Here is an 18661-nt window from a genome sequence, read left to right on the forward strand (position 1 = left end):
TATTATATTGCCTTGAATTGCCCACAAACATATTTATCTAATTTTTTAGAGCTCTAGAGTGTTTTATAATTGTATTCATGTAGTTCTTGTGTGTATCTTGGCATGTAGATTCCCTGTATTTTATTCTGTCTTTAGTTATTTTAAATAGAATTTCTCTCAGGTTTTTGTTGGTAATATACAGAAATGTTTGGGTTTATTTTATGTCTTGTAACTTTGTTAATTGTTTGTTAGATTTTTAGTTGACACTCTAGGGTTTTCTAAGTAAATTATCATATCTGCAAGAAGTAATAGTTTTGTTTCCTCGTTGCCTGTGTTTATTCTTTTAATTCTTTTTTTTTATTTTTTTTTTATTTTTTTATTTTTTAATGTTTAACAATCACTGCCATACAATTGAGATTTTATCCCCCCCCTACTTACCCCCCACTACCCCCCTCCCTCCCCACGACTGCATACAATTCTGTATAGGTTCTACATATAGTTTCCCGTTGAGTACATTTTCACTATAGTCATGCTATGTAGACGAACTAAAATAAATGGAAGAAATCATATAACAAATCAAAACATGATACACAAACACATACACATACACAAACATGATCTGCTACATTCTGCAAATGACTTCCATATTTCTTTCTCTGAGTGTGGAAGGCATTTTGCCTTGAGAACCACCATTGGGATTTATTTATTTATTTTTTTGTAAGAAGTTCTTGTGTTATTACAAAAATCTAGGTCTACCAGAAAAAACTCTCACACACTGTGGTCGTTGCTGTGCATAAAGTTCTCCTGGTTCTGCTCCTTTCACTCAGCATCAGGTCATATAAGTCCTTCCAGGCCTCTCTGAAGTCTTCTTGTTCATCATTTCTTATGGCACAATAGTACTCCATTACATTCATATACCATAATTTATTCAGCCATTCCCCAATTGATGGACATCCCCTTGATTTCCAGTTTTTGGCAACTACATAGAGTGCTGCTATAAATATTTTTGTACATGTGGGACCCTTTCCCATTTTTATGATCTCTTGGGGATATAGTCCTAGTAGTGATATTGCTGGGTCAAAGGGTATGCACATTTTTGTAGCCCTTTGGGCATAGTTCCAAATTGCTCTCCAGAATGGTTGGATGCGCTTGCAGCTCCACCAACAATGAATTAGTATTCTTTTAATTCTTTATCTTTTTTTATTTCCATAGTTAGCATTTCTAATATAGTATTGAATAATAATGGTGATAATAGATATCCTTGCTTACGTCCTGATTTTCTTGGAAAGCCTTCTAGCTTATCCCCATTACAGATAACGCTGGCACTTGTGTGTGTGTGTGTGTGTGTGTGTGTGTGTGTGTATTTGCCTCTTTAAACCAATTCAGTGAAAGTGAGGTTCAAGCATTGTGCTCCCCCACCCACACCATTTCCCTGTCCATTGTACACACTCTTCCTTGCACACCTCTTTTATGCTTTTCCCATTCTACCTCTTCCTTCCCTCATAACCCATTTCATCCCTCTCTCACCCCTTTGAGGTTCTTTCGGAGATAATTCAAGAATAATAACTCACACCCCTGTACTCCATCTATGTAAACTCCTCTTAACTATCTTAATAAAGTTCTTAGTAGTTATATGTATCATCTTCCCATATAGGAATGTAAACAGTTTAACTTCATTGAGTCTCTTATGATTACTCTTTCATGTTTACCTTTTTATGCTTCTCTTGATTCTTTGTTTGAATGTCAGGTTTTTTTATTCAGCTCTGGTCTTTGCTTGAAAGTCCTCTTTTTCATTAAATGTCTATTTTTTTTCTGCTGACAAATTACACTGAGTTTTCCTGGATAGGTTATTCATGGTTGGAAAACTAGATCTTTTGCCTTCCAGAATATTGTATTTCAAGGTCTTTCATTAGTATTGACTACTAAGTTTTTTGTGATTCTAACTTGTGGCTCCTTAGTACTTGAATTCTTTGTTTCTAGCTGTCTAAAGTATTTTTTCCTCTGCCAGGAGGCTCTGGATATAATATATAATATATACATACATATACTATATATTACATATGCATATGTAATATATAATATTCCAGGAAATTTTCATTTGAGGGTTTCTCTCAGGAGGTGACTGATGGATTTTCTACTTTGCCCTCTGGTTCTAAGATATCTGGGCAATTTATTTTTATGATATGATGTATAGGCTCTTTTTTGTAGCTTTCAGCTTTCTAAATGATTTTAAATTATATTGTGTCAGTGTTTTCTAATTTAGTTGTTTTTCCTGAGATATTTCACACTTTCCTGTATTTTTTCAGATTTTTTACCTTGTTTTATTACTTTTTGATGTCTCATGGAGTCATTAGATTCTATTTTTCAAGTTCTGATTTTTAAGAAGTTATTTTCTTCAGTAAGGTTTCATATTTTTCCAAGCTTTAGCTTTTTTTCATTTTTTTCCTCTACTGCTCTCCTTTAGTTTTTAAAATAATTTTGTAACTCTCTTTAATCTCTTACTTTAACTCTTCTAGGAATTATTGTTGGACTTGTGTCCACGCTGCATTTTTTGTTCTTTGAGTCACTGCTTGTGACATTTTAGAGTCATTCTCTTCTGTGTTTTTGTCTTTAGCTTCCATGTCACCAAAATGACTCTTTATGGGGAATTCTTTTTTTGTTTGCTCATTCTTCTGGCCTAGTTCTTACTTTGGACTTTGTTAGTGTTGAGCTCTGCAGACTTTTAAGGGAGATGTCTGGCCTGAGTTTTTGTCGTTTTACATCCTTCTACTTTCTCAGCTCAGGCTGGAGACCTGCAAGCTTTTAGTGCTCCCAGAGGGGTGTGATTTGGGGCAAGATCTATTCACTGCCCTCCTGATTTTAGGTCTACAAATTCCTAGCTCAGACTGAGGCTCTCAGCTTGTCCTTGTTTAAGAGTTTTAGTGGGTTGCTGTTGGACTCAGTCGCATTTAGACTGCTAGAAAACTCTGCTCATTCAGATCAGCTCCCCTTTGGTCTAGGGACCCTTTCATGGATTATTCCATCACTGCAGGCTTACATTCAGGGGTAAAGGTTAGAATGAATCACTAATGCTGCTCCTGGGATCAGATCCACATAGCTACATTTCTGAAGCCTGATCCTGTGCTTGTGATCACTCCTCTCTGCCCTGGATTTGTGACCAGGAGCTGGATAGTGGGTGACTCAACTGACTGATGACACTCATTCATGTACCCAGCAGTAGTTCTGGGATCCCTTGGGATCTTTTTCTGCCCTGGTGCTTGCTGTTGTGACATCTTCTCTTGACCTTCTTTCATGTCTTTTGATGTTCTGCATTGAATGGTCCTGGCCAAACCCTGTCTCCAGGGTCCATACACCTCTCTGTTGTCTGTATACTTCTCTCTCTGTCTCCCTCACCCAGCCTGGGCTGGATAATTAATTTCTGATGTTGTTTTGTCTTTCTAGTTCATAATTTGATCTGGTACATTTTCTAGATTGTGGTGGAAGAGTAACGGGGAGTTAGGCTGTACTACTCCCTCTCACTGTGCCACTTTGACTCTAACTCCTACATGATGTAAAGCACCTTGGACATAGACTGTGTTCAAATTGTATCTCAGGCATTCTTATCTGTAAAATGGGAATAGCAATATCTGCACTAACTCCTTCACAGAGCTATACTTTATAAACTTTATTGTACTCTATGATGTTGAGAAGTGAGTGAGAGAAGAAATAGAGACAGTTAGGGTAGAAGACATTTCTGGGATTCTAGCTGTGAAAATGATGGCAGATTCAGTTAATATAGCATATTGTTATTTCAACATTTGTTCATTAGGGTATTGATAGTTCCCTTGAATCCTTACGTTATTAGTTACTTTATAGTTTAAATGTTGTTTTTATTTGTTATATAGATAGATAGATAGATAGAATATATGTTATATATTCTATCTATCTATCTATATATAGATCTATATCTCTCTATCTGTAGATCTATCTATAGATCTATATCTATCTATCTATCTATATATAATATGTTTGTTATATTATTGCTGAATTTTAACTAATCACTCTTCTCCTTCTTTATATTTCATTAGTCAGGATCCTATCTCCCTTTCCCGTCTCACCATTGCTGACCTACTGCCAGACCTCCAGCATATTCTTTTCTGGATGTCTAACTCCATTGAGCTCCTTTACTTTGTCCAGCAGAAATCTCCACTCTACATCCAGAGCATGGAAGAGGAGCTGGATGTCAGAGGTATGATTTTTCTGTACCAATGTTACTATTTTGACACCAATTGGGCATCTTTAGTTTGGTATCAACTGAACTGAGTGGCTCCATAGGACAAGGAGGAATTTACTCAATGGACAAGTTCTGAAGAAAGGGAGGAGTTCCCTTTGGTACCCAGTGTATGTGTACTACAGGAATCTTTTTATATGGAGCCAAAAGACTTAACTATCTATTCCACTCTAATAAAAATAATCATCTGAGTTAACCTTTCTCTCATAGAATTATAAGCATGCTAAACCTGTTATTTATCATTTTAACATATTCATTTTTCAGAATAAGACATAAAGAACTAAAGTGTGATATAGCTAAGAAAATTCTGAGCATCCAAACTGCCATTGACTTCAGTGTGCCCTCAGTCTGTATATACAGCTGAGTATCCCTGAGAGAAGTCAACAGAGCCCATCTTAGAGAACCCAGTAAAAACAAACAGACCCGGAGTACTCAGCATGCCGTAGATAGACACTCAGTAGGATCTTGGATTGCTAAGTGCCTGATAAAGGAACAGAGCTGTTAAAAATAACTTCAGTGATTGCAGCCTTGCAGCTGAGAGTCTGGCTCTGTGCAGTGGGTACCAAACAGAAACAGATTTCATAACAGAGAAGATCAGCCTATTCATGACAGAATCATCAGCTGGGCAGTTAAGGGTATTCTGCCTGGAGTCCTTTGGAAGCCATGGTTTGGAGTAGAGACTATATAGACAAAGAAAGGTGGTGGATCATCTGCTTGTGCATAGTTTGCTAATTTCTCTTGGTGGAGCCTTTATCTCAAGTGCATTCCCTTAGATCTGCACACCTAGTCAGAAGAATGAGTGGAAGAGGTCAAGCTAAATGCCAGCTGAAGAGTTGCTCCAGGTTTTCTGACTCTTGAGCTCTGCCAACCTCATTTTCCAACCTGTGGGAAGAGTCTGAAGAATCGCAAACTAGTTTACTTAGGGACAGGATGAATATTTTATTGCTCTTTGAAAGAAGCTTTTGGGAAGTGAACAGGCTGGTGAGGAAATAATCACTCTAATCAAATGGGAGGTGACAGATTCCACTTACTGTGAGTAGCTAGGATTAACCAGGCTCCCCCCTCAGTATGTTATAGTTTTTTAGTAGTTTATTTTCTCTTTTTATTTATAGTCAAGAAAGAGAGGCTTTACAGCATTCTGGAAGGCTTCTAGGACTTTGGTTATCTAGGTTTCCAATACTGATATGATATGTAGAGAAGGGGAGGGCATTCTTCCCTGATGAGAGTTTTTAAAAGGTTGTTTTCCCACAGGCTAAAAATATGTAGGGGGCAGCTAGGTGGTGTGGTAGATAGAGTGCTGGACCTGAAATCAAGAAGATCCATTTTCCTGAATTCAAATATGGCCTCAGACACTTATTAGCTGTGTGACCCTGGGTAAGTCACTTAACCCTGTTTGCCTCAGTTCTTTGTAAAATGAGCTGGAGAAGGAAATGGCAAACCACTTCACTATCTTTGCCAAGGAAACCCCAAATGGGTTCACAAAGTGTTAAGACACAGCTGAAAAGATTGAATAACAAAAAATATGTAGTGCCAATGTATAGTTTGGCCAGTGGACAGTGAAATGGTAGAATGTTCCTAATACTTAGATACAGGTCCTTTAGGCTTGTTGAGAAAATCTGTTAAAGCACTTTAAACTTGGGCTAGCACTCAGGTAATATCTTTGTTATCCTATGAAATAATTTCTACCTTTTTGTCTCTTCTGTTCAGGAGGTCCAACCCCCTGGAAATTCTGTCTAGTGACCTGGCATTCTAAGAATTTGCCCTGCCTACTTTATGGAGATTATTCCACTTCAGCTTTCAACATCAACAGACATTTAATATTCTTCATATCTTAAGGAGTTATTCTTATTTCGTCAAAGATCATCTGATCCCCTTGGGAATAGGTTACTCTCAAAACTCGTTAGAGACCCCAGCTCCAAAGGAGATACCAGTTGAGACTTGAGATGTAAAAGCATCTGGAGCAGTGTCTGACCCAAGAAAATCTATAAAACCACAGATTGTTAAGAAGGACACGATGAAATATTTGTGAGAGTGTTATTTAGGTACTTTGGATCCAAATGAGGGCGACAATCTTGTAACATTGGGAAAGTGATAGCATTGTTTCATATCTGTCATAAGCTTTGGAAACTGGGTTCCTTTACACTTCAAATTCATAAACTTTTACACTAAATTTCTCTTTCATAGTCGTAGAATAACATAGAACAGGGCTCTTGAAATGATTTTTGGTTGGTCTGCCCCTGTTTTTTTGCTTTTTCTTATTCAGAGAGTTAAATGGTGGATTTTATTTGAATATGTGGTTTGCTGTTTTTCATGGAAAAAGGATGTCTTCATAAAACTGAGGAGTCAGTGGTTTAGTGCAGAGAAAAAGGTCAGTTTCTTTAGTCATTTTTTTTTGTCAAAACCTCCACCAAGAAAAGAAAACCATAAATACTCTCAGAGAGATTATCTTAGGTTTATAGCTTGAATACGGTTTAGATCTTTTAGATTGTGAGGTAGCAACTTGCTGGTCTTATCATGTGACCCTCAACTCTCATACTCAGTAAAGGAAATTGTGGAATAAGGGAAGCTTTTGGGCAGAAAATGGAGTGATGGGAAGCAGAGGCAGGATTTTTGAAAAATAGAAAAATAAATGTTAAGATCATAGCGAGCTCCAAAGAACTCAGAAGAAAAAATAATAACAAGAGGGCAAATGAAAGGTTAAAATCAGCATTTTAGCCTTTTGACCCACAGGAAATATCTGTGGGAAGGATTTTAAAAACAAAGATGTCATGTCCTGAGACAGTTTAAAATATCATTTTTTACAACCTAAAAAAGTTACCTAAAGTGTTAGTCTGAAACTTTCATAAGAAGAAGCTCTTCTTTTATGTACAGGTACATAAAAGAGAGAGATTCATCACATTGTTTATTTTATATGTTTCTGGCACATTCATTTTATAGTTTTAGACTTCTCTAGATCACTATTCAACCCGTGGCTGATTTATTTAGGCACTCAGAATTAGTCATTTCTCAAATGTAGCCCAAACAACTGGTCATTAGCGTGTGTACAGAAAGCAAGATTTGTCCTAGTCGGTATCTCTGGAAGCCAGCGTAGACTGTTGCATAGGAAGTGACATGTTTGTCATCTCAGAGTATTAGTGAGGTTATCAGATTGATCTAAAAGCAAAGAATACAGTGAAGATTATTTGAAATGTCTGTCACACAGATATATGAATATATTTCAATTAAATGATGTGTTTCTTTGAAAATACCCAAGATATTCGGTTCTTTTAGTCTTTTTGTTTACTCCTTTGACACCTCATAGTTTTATATGTCTTACAGAGCAGAAAGGCATGTGTTAATGGAATAAAATAGGGAACAGCTTGCCTTATATCCAGTCCCTCTATATTGCCTTATATTGGTCCCTCTATACCATATTCTATGGTGTATGAACTCTGTACTTTAGATTATTGGAATGCTGCATTCACACTTGTGAATAAGTTATTTGTACTTATGCTAGCCAGCAAGAAATATTAATTTGTCATCATTATGCAGGATTGAATTATATGATCAGGTGAGGTGAAGACCAGCAGAATTATTGTAGATGGGATTTAATACCCAACCAGCAGGATGTTACAACCAAATAAGTGAGCAGCAGCAAAACTTATGCAGAAATCTGACATGAGATAGCTGCTGGCTGTGCTGTTGTGGAAAAGCTCAGTTGGATAATGGAAAGGAATGTGCCATTTGGCTACATAGGGAAAAACCAAGGGTGGAGCTGGTTTGGCAAGCTTGACAGGACTTTAGCTCCCCAGTGCCTTCATGTGTGCTGAGTGGATAAACAGTGCTGTGCAGAACTGTTGGAATGAGCTGTCAGAATTAGGGACAAGGAGAGGTCACCAGTATCTACTCTGGGTTGAAAGTGCTGTGAGAAGGAAAACAGCAACATCTGAATGCACATGGGATCTCTTGAGTGTCCATTAATATTTTAACAGTCCAGGTATGCTGACCACTTTATACAGTATTTTTTTTTATCATCCAGCACCAAATAGAGTTTCAGTTCTTTATTGGTGTTCTGGTTTAAGTGATTAAAGAACAAAATAGTTCCAGGGGTCCTGTTGCATTTTTGACATCCCAGTTTGACTTGAGAGCTGCCAGGAAAGCAGGAAGAGCCTTGGTTTTGCTTCTGATGCTACTACTAATGTTATGTTGAGAGCATCACATAGTTTGGGGAGATGCCATTTTCCTTCTGAGGAGTAGAAATAAAATCATCTGCTAAAACCTATATGAAAGAATATAAATAAAAGAGGGTTTTCCCTCCCCCCTTCATTTAAAAACATTATAATTTGAAAGATTTGGTGGTCTGTTTTGAGACCTTTCATTGTATTTCTTTGGATGATATGTCTATAACTGAAGTTTGTCTTTTTGGGCAGTATTTCTCCTGATTTGGGGTTAAAAATCTGCAATGTCCCCTACCCACTAGTAGAGTGATCTCATTACAAAAAATGCATGAGGTACAGGTGGTACCCTATTTTGTTTACAATTTGCTTCTTAGCATCTTCTAACGCTTCTTGTGATAAGTTGAGCTGGCACAATTGTGTCTGATTGTAGCCAAAACCACCATCAGCCCAGAATTCCCTTTAACTCACCCTAGAGATGATTACCCTTCCTTTCCTGTTCTCACACTACATGTTGCTGTTTTCCTTTAGGTTCTAAAGAGTCACTGTTTTCTTCAACCATCACAGCCAGTGAGGAAGCCATGACGGTTTTAGAAGAGGTGATCATGTATACATTCCAGCAGTGTGTGTATTACATCTCTAAGGTATTGTCAGCTCATTTCAACTTCACAAGGGTTGGGGCATAGGACATTTTAACTTTCATCAATTGTGCAGACAAAAATGTGAAACATAGTAGTAATTATGGGGAAAATAACCTAATAACAAAGTCCATACATCCTTGAAACTAATCCAGAGACTTTTTTTCTCCATTCAGAAATCCTTTCTCATTAATCTGTCATGACAAAGTTGAGTCAGGAGCAAGTTCAGTTATACTAATTCTATTTGGGCAGCAAAGAAAGAAACAGACTCTACTTTTCTTCCTGATTCTTTATCTCCTGCCCCTCCCCCAGTACCCTTATTCAGTTGTGTTTTGTTGTTACATCCTCACATGTGTTTCCTCCCCCGAAAGTTATGACATGCTCTTTGGATTTGGTGCATGAATAATCTTAAGAAGCATAAAGCATGAAAGAAGCAAAGATTGATCAGTTAATCTAGTTATGAATGCAGACCTATAAATGAACACTACTGTAGCGGTAGGAAAAGGACATTATTGATATGCATCCTATAAAGGTCATATTTTTTGATGAAATTGAATTATTGATCTGGAGTCAGTCATAGTTTTTTTTTAATAGTTATTCCTATTCAAAAAAAACTTCAGAGGGAAAATTATTGTCTGTAGTCACCTGTCTTTTGGAGAGAAGCATTCATTTAGCCACACTCCTCCACCTCCCCCAATACCTTCAACCCTTACAAGAATTTTGTTTCTACCTTGTGTTCATGAATATATGTAATATATGTATAATATGTATGATATATGTAAAAAAATAATGATCCTCTATTTATACTTACAAATTTACTCTCCCTTTGTGGCTCTGTGTTTCTTTAATTCCAGATAATTTCCCAAGTTTTATGGGATCATAGATTTATAGAACTCTAGAGTTGGAAGGATCTTAAGAGAGCTAAATCATGGTCACTCCCTGCAGCAGTTGGAATGAGAGCTCCAGTATGATTTTTGAGTTTTAAGATGGGAAAAGAGACTTGTTCTGTTTCTCCTACCCATTTTAATTCCTACATTTGACAACAAATGCTTCTTCTAATGAGTGGTTATATGATAACCCAGGATCCAACTTGGAGATAGGAAGCAGAAGAATCCAACGGACGTGACTCATGTATAGAAGAAATACATTAAGAGGATATTCTAAACAGCTCACTAGAGGCCAGAGTGCGATGCTGCCATGTTCCCAGTCTTTGTCCAGATTAGGATGATCATAGGCTAGTTCCCTCAAAGATGGTTTCCTAACTTTCTCTTTTTGTATAGGGAAAGTTCCATTTCTTTGGTAGAGATGATCCTTCATTTTAGAAGGTGTGAATGGTGATTGGTGGAGAGCTGTGTGTTATCTGCCACCTCTACTTCCAGATCTATTCTTTGGGATCTTAGAGCTCTGTAATTGGTTAAAGAGGGTGAAAGCATGGGATTGGAATAATTCCCACTTTACTTAAGGTTGACTGCAAAGGAGAATGTGCAAGATCTTTTGAGTTCTAATGAAGTATAACAGATTTTGCTGTAGCCCTTTATTTTAATTGTGTGATTCTTTGTTTAAAGTGTGTTTTCTTGTAAACAACGTATTGTTGGATTCTACTTTCCTCCTCTTTTTTATGGGTGAGTTCGTGTCATTCATAGCTATGAACCTTAATTGTATATTTATTTTTGCCCTGTTATATTATGCCATGCTCTGTGCTCAATGCAATCACCTCTGCCTCCCTTACTCTTTTCCTTGAAAAGATGTCAGTCACAGTATCTTATATTTCTTTCTTTCTCTCTTTCTTTTTCTTCTTTGTCTCTTCTTTTTTCTTTTACTTTCTTTTTCTTCCTCTTTTCCTTCTTTCCTTCCTTCTTTCCTCATTCCCTCCCTCTCTTTTCTTGTTTTCTCCCTCTCTCCCTTCCTGTCTTCTTCACCCATTCTGCCTCCCTCTCTTGCTTTCTAGTTTTCTCTTTCTCTCTTTCCCTCCCTTCCATATCAGATGACTTCTATTTCAGTGAGACTGACACCTTCCAAAGTAATTCTCCACAATTTGGAACTGTACCCAAAGGGCTATAAAACTGCACATACCCTTTGATCCAGTAATACCACTACTAAGTCTGTATACCAAAGAGATCATAAAAAAGGGGGAAAGGACCCACATGTACAAAATTATTTATAGTAGCTTTTTGTGGTGGCAAAGAATTGGAAATTGAGGGAATGCCCATCAATTGGAGAATGGCTGAATAATCTGTTGTATGTGAATATAATGGCATACTATTGTGCAATAAGAAATGATGAGCAAGTAGATTTCAGAAAAACTTGGAAAGACTTACATGAACTGATGCAAAGTGAAATAAGCAGAGCCAGGAGAGCATTGTACACAGTAAGAGCAACATTGTGCGATGACCAACCTTGATAGACTTAGCTTAGAGCTAAGAAATTCCAAGGGACTCATGAAGGAAAATTCTGCCCACATCCAGAGAAGGAACTATGAAATCTGAATGCAAATGGAAGCATACTATTTTCTTTCTTTTGTTTTTTTTTTTCTCATGGGTTTTCCCTTTTGTTCTGATTCTTTTTTCAGAACATGACTGTTGTAGAAATATGTTTGATGCGATTGCACATGTGGAGTCTGTATCAGATTGCATGCCTTCTTGGGAAAGGAGAGAGAAGAAACATTGGAACTCAAAATCTTATAAAAGTGAATGTTGAAAACTATCTTTGCATGTAATTGGAAAAAATAAAATAGTATTAAGTGGGAAAAAAGCAAAGTAACTCTCCTGTAATCCTTCCTTTTCTCCTCCTTTTAAAATTATCTTATTCTCTGTCTTCCTTCTCTCTCTCCTCTTCGCTTGTCTTAGAAGATGAGCTACTTATTAAAGGCATCCCTATGACTTACTAAAGGTATCTTAACCTCTCTTTGTGGCCTTGGACACATTTCTTCTTGCCTTCTCCAAAATTTTTATTCCATCAGTTAATCTTTCTCTTCCATACATCCTTATCTGTCTGTCTGTGTCTCCTCCCACTCTCTCTCCTGTTCTTCTCCCCTCTTCCTTTTCTCTGTTTCCCTATTGGGTTAAATGCATTTCTTTACCAAATGCTATATGTAGGTATTCATACAAAAGTTTTTGACCAGTTCAGATGAAAATGAGGTTCTAGGAAATACTTTTCCCCCTTTCCTTCTCTTAAATTAATCAGAATATAACAAAGCCATTCCCAGGACCTCTATCTTTTTTTAACTCCTTTTGTGATTCCTGATGACATTGCTGTTCTATTTGTCCTTCATTTTCAAAATCACATCAGAGAAATGATGACATGACTTGCACTTGACTTTGATTTGAGTGAGGGAGGGCTGTGCAAGGTCACTAGCCTCACTTCTCCTCCAGAGCCATCTGAATCCAGTGACCAGATATTCATCAGGATGACTGGAGATGGCCCAGGATGCAATGGGAGACCTAGGCCCTTTTAGGCTAAGGCCTTTTCAAGTATTCACTTAGAGTGAGGTAATGCCCATTCAATGAATCAGTCTCTCTAAGAAGTGGTCAAGGGATGGCCCCTTTAATTAGAAAAACAAAAAAATCAAGCTGAGAGGGCAAGACCCTCAGGGTTGCTATTCCAAAGAGAAACTGTTACTATTGATATTCATTCTAAGCCCGGAGGGCCCAAAAAATAGCCATTTAGTGGAGTTTATGTAGGGGCCTATTGTGGTCCAATCTATGGGCTTCTGAGTGAACTGAATATCGTAGACAGTTCATGAATGTTTGTTTTCCCTTCCTCCCTTCCTTGTGACTAGGGGTAATCAAGGAGAAGCTTCATGACCAGTTTTCAATGATTTCTTCTTTGGTAGGACTTGGACAATAGGACCTTGGAAGTCCTCTCCAAGCCTAATATTTCGTACCTTGTAAGGACAAGAGTTCCCTTTGTATATTTGATGTATCATGGGGTCGTAAAACTGATGTCCTGAGTTAGGACTTTATATGTATGTCGTCTAATTCTACCTCTTCTCACCCTCCTCTGGTTAAGAGCAACAAGTTATCCTGAAAACTTGTGGAAAACTGAATTGCAGTAGGTATGACAAATGTCCGCAAATGAAATAGAAAAGTAGAGTCTCTGACGTAAAGGAATGTACAGTCCAGTTAGGACACAAAAATACCTTAGTTGAAATGATGTAAGAGGAATTTTAAAAACAGCAGATAAAAACTGTAGTAAATTTGCAGTAGTGCAAATGGAGCATGAATATTACAAAATTATAACAGCCTGGGTACCTTTTGTGCTGGGCACTAAAGACATTTTTTTTTTAAAAAAAGCAGCTAAAACCTGGAAACTCAGTTAGTACTCCTTATTGGAAATATGGTTGAATAAATTGTGATGAATGAAGATAACCCATAATTATTTTTGATAGTACTGAATATGAGGAATTCACAGAAATAGACTTGTCCCAACTGATGGAGAGTGAAATAAGAATCGAGAGTATAATATGCAAAAGAACTAAAATAACTAAAAACATTAAAAGGCATTTGGACTGTGATGTAATTATAAAGATCAGTCATTCCTAATGACATTAGGATTCTTAGGGAGGTAACATTTGTATTATTTCCCTCTATTAGAGTATAAACACTTAATACATATTTAGTTACTTATATGTGTTTGGTTATATTTAGTTACTTTCCATTGCTCACTCGTATGCCATTTTCTGTTGCTTTTTGACTCCTGTGTTTGTATTTCAAAGTTTCTACTCACCTCTGGTCTTTCAATCAGAACTATTTAGAAGTGCTTTATTTTATTAAAAAAAAACCCTCCTCATCATAATAACTTACTATATAAGTTATTCTTAGTTATAATAAGCCTGTGTCTTTTGCCTTCTGGAATGTTATTTTCCACATTCTTGGTTCTTTTATATGCCAGTTGCTATATCTTTGTGATCCAGGCTATGTACATGGCACTGAAACTTTTTTTCTGGCTGCTTGTAGTATTTTTTCTTTGACCTGGAAGCTCTGGATTTGGGTTATGAGGTTTCTGGGAGTTTTCATTTTGGGGTTTCTTTCAGGAGGTGACTGGTGGCTTTCTTTTTAGTTTTGCATTGCGCTCTGATTTCAGTAGACCTGGGCAGTGTGCTTTCATTATTTCTTGAAATATAATGTTTAAGCTCTGTAATGCCAATCGCAGCAGCACACCTGAGGACTGCTGCTGTGAATAATTTTAGGGGTCTAATTGCATAGTATAACCAACTCTCTGTTTATTCAGCAATAAACTAAACATCGTTCAGTAAACTAAAGCATAACATTCATAGCAACATCCTTAAGCAAAATATATCTTTTAATACATATGTGTCTCATAACACTCATTATTGCATATGGCACATAGCATATATCATTGCATCCCCAAAGTCAGGGGGTCCCAGACTAGAGTCTTCCTAGCATGACATATCCTTAAGGGGTAGCAGAAAATACCACACCATCCACCCCTAGGTCACTGTAAGAACACTCTCTTTAATAAGTACACAGTGTCCAAGTAAAGTCCTCTCTCATCTTGACTGGAGGCTGACTTCCAAAGAATCTTAAGACTCTTGATTCAAGTACAGGCACTTTATTGGCTAAAACTCAATTCGAAAAAAACAGCAAAAAAAAACCAACCCATTTTGCTTGTCGCTCAGGCTCTTTTTTTGGGTCTTGGCTTTTTAGAGAGTCCAGTCATTGTTAAATGATTTTGCTGTAGGATATTTTATTCTCTTTTTTCAGTTTTTGACTTTGTTTTAATATTTCCTTTTGGTATATTCACATTCTTAAAGACTTTGGTTACTTAAGTAAGGTTTTGTACCACTAATCTATGCTGAGTTGTTAATTCTCTTCCTACCCACATCTTTCCTCTGAAACTCTCATTTCTTTTTTAGTTCTTTCCTCAGACACTTTTATTTATAAAATAATTTTTAGCTTAAAAAACTTTATTTCTTCTAACAATTCTAGTTGGTGTTTTTCTTTGAGGTTTTGCTTAAAGATTCTTTAGAGTCATTCTCTTAATCTGGGTTTATATCTTGAGCATCCCTGTCTCCCTAATAGCTCTTTATTGTGAGAATCTTTTTTTTTCTTTTTATTCATTCTTCCAGTTTTGTTTCCCAAATTAGAACTTTGTATTTGGGCTAGGTTCTTGGGCCTGGGTGATACAACTATAGGCTTGCTCTTGGTTGACACTCCAGTAGGCTATCCCTATCTGGGGATTTGTTCCCATTCTCTGTGAGCTGGCTGGAAAGCTCTTCAGAATCGGAGTAACAGAATTGTGTGTTCCCTTTTGGTCTCAGCCCCTTGCCCTAGTTACTCAGCTTTAGGCCTCTGATAGGTCTGGAGCCTGAATACAAGACAGCAGCTCTGAGTTAGCTATGTAGCTGCTCCTGCTTTTGCTCTTAATACTTTTCAGTATACACTCAGGCCTGCAACAACTTCCTGTTCTGATATGAAGCTGCAGGTCAGCTGTCCCAAGAATTGGTCCCTTTTCTTTCCACGTTAGATCCATCGGTGACCCAGTTCTGGAGTCAGAGCAACAGAGCTGCCAGTTGGATCCATCCCTGCTGGATCTGCAGCTGCTTCTTATCCTAGTACATAGCTTTAGTAGAAAGGCTCAACTCTGATCCCTCTTGGCTAGACCTAGTCCCCAGTGCCTGCAGACCTTTATCTATTTCCTTGTGCTGATCTAGACAGGAAAAATGGCTAAAGAGAAAAATGAAACATCAAGCAAGTGAAACCACATCTGTATAAAGGATAGTAGCTAATTATTATGTGTAATTGTGTGTAAACACATACACATATATGTATATATATACACACACCCATATAAGTATATGTATATACATATATGTATTTATTATCATTATTATTATTATTATTCATTATAGCTCCCTCTTAGGTTGCCTGTCCAGTGCCTGGAAAATGGCCATGAATTTATTCTTTCAATTTTATTCTTTCAAGTGAGGATCAAAGGCCTTATGTAAATACTTATGGTTTTTTCCCTCAAGGGTGTAGACTAGTGAAGCTAACTTCAGCTTCTAAAGGGGGGGGGGCAGAGGGAGAGAGAATAAACTATTGATATTAAAAAAATTTTTTAAAACCACAAAAATCCAAGCAAGGGGAGAAAGACTTTGAGTATTCATATTACATGCATAAGTGTGTGTAGGTATGTATATATTTCCTAATAAATAATATCAACTCACTGATTTTATCTGTTGATTTGATTGATTAGTTATGTTTTTCATTCCCCAGTGTGAGAGAGGCTAGTTTGCAGTTAGAAAATTTGGTCATAGAAACCACAAACCAGACACTATGATATGAATCAAGACAGTCATAATGTAATGGGTCCTTTAACAAGATTATCTATTTCAGTCTCCTTTGTAACTATATTAACTCTGATTTAACTCTTCAGGAATTATAGGAAAAGCAGCATTTGTTTTGAAGAACGTATTTTCAAAGGTGAAACACATTTGGAAGAAACTGGATCCTGTGAGACTGAGGACAGAAATTATTATTTTCTGGATCCATTCATAATGAGTGGACTTAATAGATCTGTGATATATCATTGAACCATGGCATATTAGCTTTGGCCTGTAAGTTCAAATTTCATTGCTAAGTCTCTTCTGCTTCCATGGCCGTACCCAAGCCATGATCTGTACCCATATGAGACATTCTTTTTTCCCATCAAAGTATCTTGAATCTAGTACATATCAGCCAAGTGCATAAATAATGTACATAATACTGCTTTATAGGTAGTCAGGACCTTAGTCTGGGAAAGCAGGGTTACCAAGTTGAGTTGTGTATCAAGTTGTGTAGAGACCACCTAAGAATATAAATGTGCAGCAGTGGTGCACTTTCACCATTCATACTGTCATTTACAAATTTCTTAACTCTTTAATTGCCTGTTGCTATAGCATAGGCAGTAGCTGCTAGAGTAGCTTTTGACAGCTTTTGTTCTTCACCCTCTTTGGTCTCATGGTTTAACTTTAATTTCTTCTAGATAGTTTTGAATAGCAAAGAACTGGAAACAAAGGAGGTGCCTATGTATTGGGGAATCACTGAACAAATTATGCCTTTTGAATGGAATTGCATATTATTGTATTATAATACATGACAAAATGGATGGTTTCAGAGAAACCTAAGATGAGCTGTATCAATTGATGCAGAGTGAATGAGTGAAAGCAGGAGAACATTTGTACTTAATAGCAAAACTGTTTGTCTTAGAACTGGAAATAAAGTACAGTGAATTACAGGAGAGAATTCCTCTTTTTCTATTCCTCTCCCTCTTTGTGTCCTGTCTAGTTGTCCATCTGTCAAAAAGGTAGCAAGCCAAAAAAAACCTCTTCTCTCTTGAGTCAAGTCCAAGAGCACTTTAGCAGCCAGGGTAGGCTGTGGAGCAACTCCTACATGGAGAACAATAAAAAATTGACAGACTTTACTGTGATAAATTTGTTTTTATTTGTTCAAGTTTTCCATGCTTGGGAACCACCCAGAGGTAAACATTTACTCTCAATTGTCCAGGCCTCTGGCAGAGGCCTATCTCCATCTGGGGGAGTTTCTCAGTAGGAATATACTTCCCCTCAAAAACAGAAGGAAATTATGAAGCTCTTGGATTTTCATGGAATTGAGTTTTCCCATTTAAACCAGGTTCCTGGTTTAAATCTCTTTTTTAAAATGTTTATTTATTTTTAGATTTCAGCATTCATTTCCACAAAATTTTGAGTTCCAATTATTCTCATCTCTCACCTCCCCCCACCCCATAATACCTTGCATTCTGATGGCCCCTTCCCTCAATGTGCCCTCCCTTCTGTCACATTCCACCCTTCCCTTATCCCCATCTTCTCTCTTTTCTTGTAGGGCAAGATAGATTTCTGTACCCCATTATCTGTATTTCTTATTTCCCAGTTGTATGCAATAACAACTCTCAACATTCGTTTCTAATACTTTGAATTCCAACTTCTCTCCTTTCCACCCTCCCCAGCCTTCCCCACTGGGAAGGCAAACAATTCAATACAGGCTATATATGTGTCATTTTGCAGAATATTTCCATAATAGTCATGTTGTGTAAGACTAACTATATTTCCCTCCATCCTACCCTGTCCCCTATTTATTCTGTTCTCTCATTTGACCTCATCCCTTCCCAAAAGTTTGACTTGTAATTACTCCCTTCTCCCGTTTTCCCTCCTTTCTATCATCCCCCTCACCCCACTTGTCCCCTTCTCTCCTGTGTTCCTGTAGTATAAGATAGATTTTCATACCAAATTGAGTAAGTATGTCATTCCCTCCTTAAGCCATATGTGAGGAAAGTAAGCTTCACTTTTCCCCTCTCACCTCCTCCCTTTTCTCCTCCATTGAAAAGAATTTTTCTTAGCTCTTTTATGAGTGAAAATTTGCCCCATTCCATTTCTCCCTTTCTCCTCCCAATATATTCCTCTCTGACCCCTTAATTTTATTTTTTATAGATATCATCCCTTCTGATTCAACTCAACCTGTGCTGTCTGTCTGTATATCTGTGTGTGTGTGTGTGTGTGTGTATGTATGTGTATGTATGTATATAATCCCTCCAACTACCCAAATACTGAGAAAAGTCTCGAGTTACAAATATATCATCTTTCCATGTAGGAATGTAAACAGTTC

The 18661-nt window shown here is 37.2% G+C and overlaps 1 protein-coding gene across 4 annotated transcripts in view; it reads left to right on the plus strand.

Moving 5' to 3' along the window:
- Window positions 1–18661, plus strand: part of RADIL (Rap associating with DIL domain) — a 114841-nt gene that overhangs the window by 64000 nt on the left and 32180 nt on the right. For all 4 annotated transcript variants that reach the window (XM_072597668.1, XM_072597667.1, XM_072597670.1 and 1 more), the window contains exons 6-7: window positions 4047–4207; window positions 8935–9047. In XM_072597668.1, the coding sequence (XP_072453769.1) occupies window positions 4047–4207; window positions 8935–9047 (274 nt within the window). The remainder of the gene's footprint in view (window positions 1–4046; window positions 4208–8934; window positions 9048–18661) is intronic.

Source organism: Notamacropus eugenii, chromosome 3 (assembly GCF_028372415.1).
Source record: "Notamacropus eugenii isolate mMacEug1 chromosome 3, mMacEug1.pri_v2, whole genome shotgun sequence".
Classification (NCBI taxonomy): domain Eukaryota; kingdom Metazoa; phylum Chordata; class Mammalia; order Diprotodontia; family Macropodidae; genus Notamacropus; species Notamacropus eugenii.